General features: G+C 41.4%; 1 protein-coding gene across 4 annotated transcripts; it reads left to right on the forward strand.

Annotated features, from left to right (window-relative positions):
- Positions 1–287: 287 nt before the first annotated feature.
- Positions 288–4129, forward strand: ino80c (INO80 complex subunit C). Of its 4 annotated transcripts, none has more exons than XM_047599941.1 (5): positions 288–599; positions 1830–1958; positions 2057–2168; positions 2604–2671; positions 3309–4129. In XM_047599941.1, exons 1-5 carry the CDS (start codon positions 411–413, stop codon positions 3438–3440), a joined length of 630 nt encoding a protein of 209 aa, XP_047455897.1. In that variant the 5' UTR covers positions 288–410; the 3' UTR covers positions 3441–4129. The 4 variants fall into 4 exon arrangements, with proteins under 4 accessions (XP_047455897.1, XP_047455899.1, XP_047455898.1 ...); XM_047599943.1 differs by having other exon boundaries at positions 1842–1958; XM_047599942.1 differs by having other exon boundaries at positions 288–593.
- The last annotated feature ends 2765 nt before the right edge of the window (positions 4130–6894 follow it).

Here is a 6894-nt window from a genome sequence, read left to right on the forward strand (position 1 = left end):
TTCTGGTCCCCAGTCAATTCATCATCCAAAATAAATGAGGCTGACTGATTGATTTTGTGCTTTTGCACAAGCTCGCAAGGTTTTAAGCTGTTTTGATAGTTAGACATAAACTCTGCACCTGTAGGCATTAAAACCCTCTGGCTGAAAGGGATTTGACCGCTGAAAAACATACAGACATACCATACTTTTACTGGACCACACACACTAAGTATACACTTGTTTTAAAAAAAAAGACAATATTTAATTACATTTGACAATTAATTTTCTTAAACTTTCCTGTAAAAGGAAGTTAATCCATTCCACATCCGGGTTAGGTCTCTGCTGTTTACTATCAGGAGGATGGATGGCTAATGCTAACCGAGCGAAAAAACTGTACTTAAATCGTACATATCACAGCTGCGTGGGTACAAATGGCGTCTCAGATCCCCATAACCGTGAAGAGCCAACAGGTAGTCGCTAGTGCTGTCGCTGCCCGGGGAAAGAAACGTCCCGGTAGTCCGGCGGTGTCAGCCGCACAGCAGGCTAATGCTAATGCTAATGCTAGCGGCAAGAAGAAGAAACAAGCGGCACCTACGACACAGACACAGACACAGGTACAGGTACACACAGTCAAACTAAAACGTCTTTCTGACATCTTGACTGTCCGCACAATGCTACACTATAGCGTAAACAGTCAAACCGTTGGACAAAACTTATTGAATTAATGAATTAATCCAATGGCGCTATAGCTGTTAGCTTCATTAAATATAATTACAGTTATTGTTGTTATCATCACGATTGTCATTGCTGTTCACCCTTTATAGGATGCTCATTGAAATACTTGCACATTCAAAATTTTAACCTCAGAGTGTTATTGTAGGCCACAAGAAGATTTTTTTTTTTTTTTTACTTTGGTGAAATCTTTCAGAATTTTTAATTTTCATGTCGAAAAATCAAGATTAATGCATTAAACATACATGGTTCCTTTCTCTTAAGTGGTAAACAAATGTAAACATAGGCCTATATTTAGACCATTAGAACATAAGTGCTGATTCAGGCACTTGTCAACATACACATTAGACAACATTAGGGCACTTCTTCACAGTATCCAATAAATCAGTTATGCCCAGCATTCATGCAGAAATAGACCTTGAAGACCCTGACAGGCCGTGGTTTGACCTGATAACATTGCTTAGTCTTCACTGATCGGCTGAATGAAAAGCACATGCTTCTAAACCTCACAATGTGACACAGGTTTTAAGGTGTTTTTAAATTTACATGCTGTATGTGATTGCATCTGTTGTTGTACTGTGGTTGTTTTGGTGTGTTGTATCACGTTCCTATGTTGGACCCCCTCGAAAACGAGATGGTTCGAATTAAGGGGCTACCCATTAATAAATTTGTTATGTAGCTAGCTTTGGTCAGTGTTGCTGGTAATTAGAGCCTGTCCTAATGAAGCATGCTAAAGAAAGAGCAAAAGCTAAAAGTTCATTCATTAGTTTGTAAGTACAGTAAATGGCCCGTATCTTTTACCCTAATCACTTATTAACGAGCCACTGAGCGATGCTATAGGATCTACTTCAAAAGAGTTGAGCAGTGATGATTAAACTATTCATCTGCTTTATTACACTGTCATGTACTACTACTGTGATGACGGGTACAGTGTATAAAGAAGCACAATAGCATAAATATATAGTCTGCAAAACATTAGTATACTTGACAGTGGTATTAGTTATTGATGCTTTATGTGTGATTTTTTTATGTTTGTCATGTGAGTTTCAACAGTAGACACTCGTACGTCACATGTCAAACATGTGACTTAAATCAAGTGTGATGTGTGTCTGAATGAGGTGTTTCATCAGATTACAACGGTGGAGGTGGTGCCTGAGGTGAAGGCAGTGGGGTCTGTAGACCCCGGTCCAAGCGCCACCACAGAGCCCACGGCAAAACCCCCTCCTTTCAAAGACCACGCATTTATGGTAAGTGCCCGTGTCAGCCTGCATTCATCTGTTTATTTATCTACTTCTGTTGCGTCTCCCTTAATCTCCATCATTTCTCTCCCTCCTATTTTTGGCAGCATTCAGGGATTGGTGGAGCAGCTGCTGGCAAAAAGAACAGGACCTGGAAGAACCTCAAACAGATCCTGGCTTTGGAGCGGACTTTGCCCTGGAAGCTCCATGATCCCAGCTGTGAGTTTCTGTTGCTTCTTTTTACCTGATACATGTGCATTTGTTAGGTTGAAACACTTTGTTTTGTTCCTTTATTCAAGATTCTACCTCAGTAATAAAGAACGTGATGTCAACATTCATTGTTTTGTTTTGGGAATAATTTTAAAATGTGAAACAAATCTTTGAAGTAATTTAGAGCAAAGTCATGTATAACCATTTGACAAAATGACTTTGTTGATTTTAAACTGAATCTGAAAACATTAGCCAGCTCCATTTGCTGGCTAATGTGCTATAATGTTTCAGACAAAAAGGCACTGACAGTCTCTTCTAAAATATTGCTCTTTCACTGTGTGTCACAGCTGTACTATTATACATAAAATATGCAGTGTTAAGTCAGCGCCATGTTTACATTAAATTGTTCTGCCATGTTCAGTTTTTGACTTTCTGTATTTACAGACTATAACATTGATGCTCCGCCCTCCTTGAAGCCAGCCAAGAAATACTCTGACATCTCCGGACTCCCTGTAAGTAATCAGTTTACTAAAAATGTGACAGAACAAGAAAATATTTTAGCCGTGAACTGTATGAAGCACACACAAGGTACATTTACATGGACACCAGTATTCAACAAATAATAAGACTAATGGCCCAATCAAAACAATCAACAAAAATGCCTCATCTAACCACCTCAATCGAAGCGAACTAGTCTGATCAGAAGGAATTTCCAATGAGTTTGAGAGTGGCATGAACATCTGATAATCTGTTCAATGTGAACTTATTAGTATATACTGTAATAACAATGTAAACGCTTGATTTGACTGCATCTCCCTGGAGCCAAACATCAGTTTTTAGGAGGGACAGAAACACGGAGGTTAAAACAATCAAGATGGACTAAACCAGAATCGGTGTGGGCAGCCCCTTGAATGAGCTGGTGTCTGTCTTGGTCATATGTTTCTATTGGACTTAGGGTCAATAAAGTAGCTTGGTGAAATAAGAAAACACCCTCTCTTGTATTTCCAGCTGGTTTGTTGTTCCACAGTGAATAGAACCACTTTACACATGTCGGGGCACGTAGATGTATATCAGATCATTTAATTGAGTCTACATGTAAACGGTTAAGCTGTGACTGTACTCACTGAATGATCTGTCGTCTTTCTTCAGGCAAATTACACAGACCCTCAGACGAAGCTGCGCTTCACGTCCTCTGAGGAGTTCTCCTACATTCGCCAGCTCCCCACTGATGTCGTTACGGGCTACCTGGCTCTTCGAAAGGCAACGTGCATCGTCCCCTGACATTTGAAACTGGTTAAAACCTGAAACAAACCAGAACTGAACACATGTTGGTGTAGAAAGCCTTCGGTCCAGCCAGGAGAGAGCGCAGGCTGCTCAAAGAGAACTACTCCAAGGACAGTTAATGAAACTTAAAGGCTCATCTCTGCTGTTGTAAAGGAGTCAACCTGAGTTATAATTGTTACTGTGTGACAATATGAATGGAACATTTATGATTTTCTTTCATTTAGAAAGAATATTTGCTTCTTATGCTTGTAAGAGGTGCTCAGTGTCTGTATGTCGTGATGTCACCTCATCACAAAATATCCAGTGAACATGAAGAGCACATCTCCCAAAGGAACAGAGAGATTATTCAGAAATCAGCAATTGGATCTGCTACTGCTAATTTGTTAAAGTACGTGATCCCAAAAAAGTTTCTCATGAGTGTGCCCACTTCGTCTGGAAAGTTTGGAAGCTTGGCATGAATTTACTCCAGCTCGCTCCTTGGGAGACACACAGTTATTATAACTTTACTCAAGCGATATGTGATGTTGTGTGCCCCCTTGTGTAAAATATCTCTCCTTCCAGCGCTGAGTCAGGTTGTGGAAGATAAACAAGAAATATTGCCAAGCCGTTGGAAGAGTTTGTTAATTTTTCATTCACGGCCTTTTCTTTCTACAAGATGCAAATTAAAGCTTGGATTTGGTGTTAAAGTTTGATTTCTGAGTGTCTCCTTTTCCACCTGTACTTGAACTTGTGCTGTCCAGTATAAATGCACATTTATTCTGTTGGAAATAGAGGATTTTAGACTCAGTTATTCTAGTAAAACAGTTAGTAATCACACAAAAGACTCAAATACAACAAAATATCCACACCTGCTACTGCACCGCAGAAGTCTGCATGTATGTAAGCTACGCAAATACAGCTATGTCAGCTAAGTCTGTCTTTTTATAGGAGTCACCAGGCAGCTCTAATTTCACGTGTGTCATATGTAAATGTAACACTGGTTCCACATGTTTTTAATTTCACGGCTACATTCTATGAGTGATTTATCCTCCATCTTGCGGAGTGAGGGTGTCTCATTAATCACACGTGGCAGGCATCCACAATCATTTCCATGATAAATTTCATGCTTGTTTTTCACAAAGTTGATGAATGAGGTCCGACGTCGAATTTCTCGTGAGAGCGATCCCTATTATGCAAATACTGAGAATATAAAGGCAACTAGCACAATCACTGATGCAGCGCGCTAACGGCTACTGAGTCTTTACCTGTTGAGATGCTGGGACAGGCTCAATATATAAATTAATTTATTTCATTTTTTTTTTTTTTTGCACAAAATCCCTCTAGTCTTAAAATGCAACTCTTGCTATAGGCGATCTGTTTCCAACAAAGCATAACAAGGTAACGTGTTTAAGGATCTACACGTCTGCCTTGTGCCTCCAAAACTGTTGTGACTCATCAGAGAAAGGACATGGGTCTTCTGAGGGCGTCCTGTGGTGTCTTGATGGGTTGAGGGGAGGGGCCTCTGTGGATCACCCCCCCATCAGTTTTGGATCTAGTAAATTAGGAGGCCAAGTCAACACCTTGTGCTGTATTTCAACTCAAGATTTTGAGTTTCTCCTAAAGCATTTTTGTGTGTGTCTGTGTCAGGCTGCATCCTGCTGGGGATGGCTGCTGTCATCAAGGAGTGTCATTGCTATGGGGTGGAGGTGTCTGGTCTGGTTTAGGTGGGTCGTACATGTCTGAGTAACACCCACATGAATGAATGCCACGTCCAAAAGTTTTCAGCAGAACACTGAATTGGGGCAGAACAGTGTGTGGTGGTTCGCACTGACGCCTCACAGCAAGAAGGTTCATCAGTGATTCTGAATTGGCCATAGGTGCGACTGTGAATGGTTTGTCTGTCTTTCTGTGTTAGCCCAGACCAGACCAGGACCCAGAGCGATCTGTCCAGGGTGTCTCACCTCACCTCTCACGGCAGCACACAAGACTCCAGTCCTGCCATGAGCCTCTACAGGACAAGTGGTTATAGAAGATGAGAATGAGAACATTGCATCATCACGCAAGAATCGATGCAATGCAATTCACTTCGCCTGTCAGTGGTCATAATGTTACGCCTGATCGGTGCATCTTATTTTTACCACCAAATTTGCTGAGGCATCTAAAGCACTGAACTGATCTCACTAACAAGGTTTGCCTTCGCAGCCAAAACCTCATTTATGGTATTTTATTCCTCATGAGACCAGCAGTATTCTCTAAAGCAATTACAGCACGCACAAGTCACATTGTTGCACTGACTTGTTCCAGAAATACAACCATAATCTATTAGAATTTGTGCAAATGACCATCCTGAACTCGCTGCTGAGTGCTTCCAGCTAGTGAAGCTGATGAAGGCAGTATAGTATATCTATGAGAGTCAGGCCAGCATTTCCATTCCTGCTGTGGCATCAAAACCTGAACGTAGTGATTAATGAACAGCGTCAGAGCTTTCTACAACCCAAGCACACAACCCAGTGGAGTGTGTCTGCGTGCCTGTGCAAGTACGTGTGCGTGCGATTTTGCATTTTAGTGTATCTTTGCTGCGTTTCCGTCGCAGAAATTGCACAGTAATATTTGTTGTCGTGAGGTTAAAGTGAAGGTTGTAATTCGTGGAATTATGGTTGCATGTGATATGACGTTATTAATGGATACCGTGCATGAATGTGTACATTTCAACATTCATGCTACATTTCTGTTGAGTCCAAAAGATTTCAGTATCATGCAGTAAATTGGCCAATTTTTTGCTTAATGCAGCTAAGAAATCTTGCAGGTACACCTGTCTTTGAATTTGCACTTTCTCTCCACCTGGGTGCGCCAGAGCTCTGCTCATTCTGCCAATGTGTGGGCGCTGTCTGAGTGAGTTCAGTGTCTGGGTCCCATACAGTCAAGTAAGATCACAACCGAGTCCCTATGTCTGAGGAAAGCCTAGGATATATTAACTTGAACCGCCCCCGGAAAACAAGAATTCATTCACAGGTGTGACTTCCATTAATCTGTGCTGGTTGATAAATATTTCCAGTAAGAGGCCGTCGTAAGTCAAGGCAAGATAACTATAAATACTATTGTTACACTGTGGCTGGCGAACACTCATAAAAGTTTATATTGACAGCAGCGCACACAGAGGCCATAATAAACAGGAACAAGCTGATTTAAACAGGCTGATGACATTCATTACTAATTTTAGTATGTGCACGGAAATTGATGTAAGCAATTTAGGCTACAGCTCAGTCATATAATCACCATCATTACGGGATTGATTGTGACGAGCATAAAAAAGGCTCATCTTGCTTTGATGGAGGATTTGGCACCTGCTGCACTGCACGAGTGTGCGTGTTTTTCGCAGAGCGCACACGCCAACTTCAAATCAATGAGCGACTCCTCCGTCGATTTTTTGCTCCCTGGTGCCTCCTCCTCCTCCTGCAGGTCTCTGCTGCAC

Source organism: Mugil cephalus, chromosome 11 (genome assembly GCF_022458985.1).
Source record: "Mugil cephalus isolate CIBA_MC_2020 chromosome 11, CIBA_Mcephalus_1.1, whole genome shotgun sequence".
Lineage (NCBI taxonomy): Eukaryota > Metazoa > Chordata > Actinopteri > Mugiliformes > Mugilidae > Mugil > Mugil cephalus.

What these genes read in the sequence shown, in the direction of transcription:
- ino80c (XM_047599941.1), top strand. Translation starts at nt 411, where the DNA reads ATGGCGTCTCAGATCCCCATAACCGTGAAGAGCCAACAGGTAGTCGCT. An exon ending in TCAAAGACCACGCATTTATG is followed by an intron (nt 1,959 to 2,056) that starts GTAAGTGCCCGT and finishes TATTTTTGGCAG; the next exon opens with CATTCAGGGATTGGTGGAGC. An exon ending in CTGACATCTCCGGACTCCCT is followed by an intron (nt 2,672 to 3,308) that starts GTAAGTAATCAG and finishes GTCTTTCTTCAG; the next exon opens with GCAAATTACACAGACCCTCA.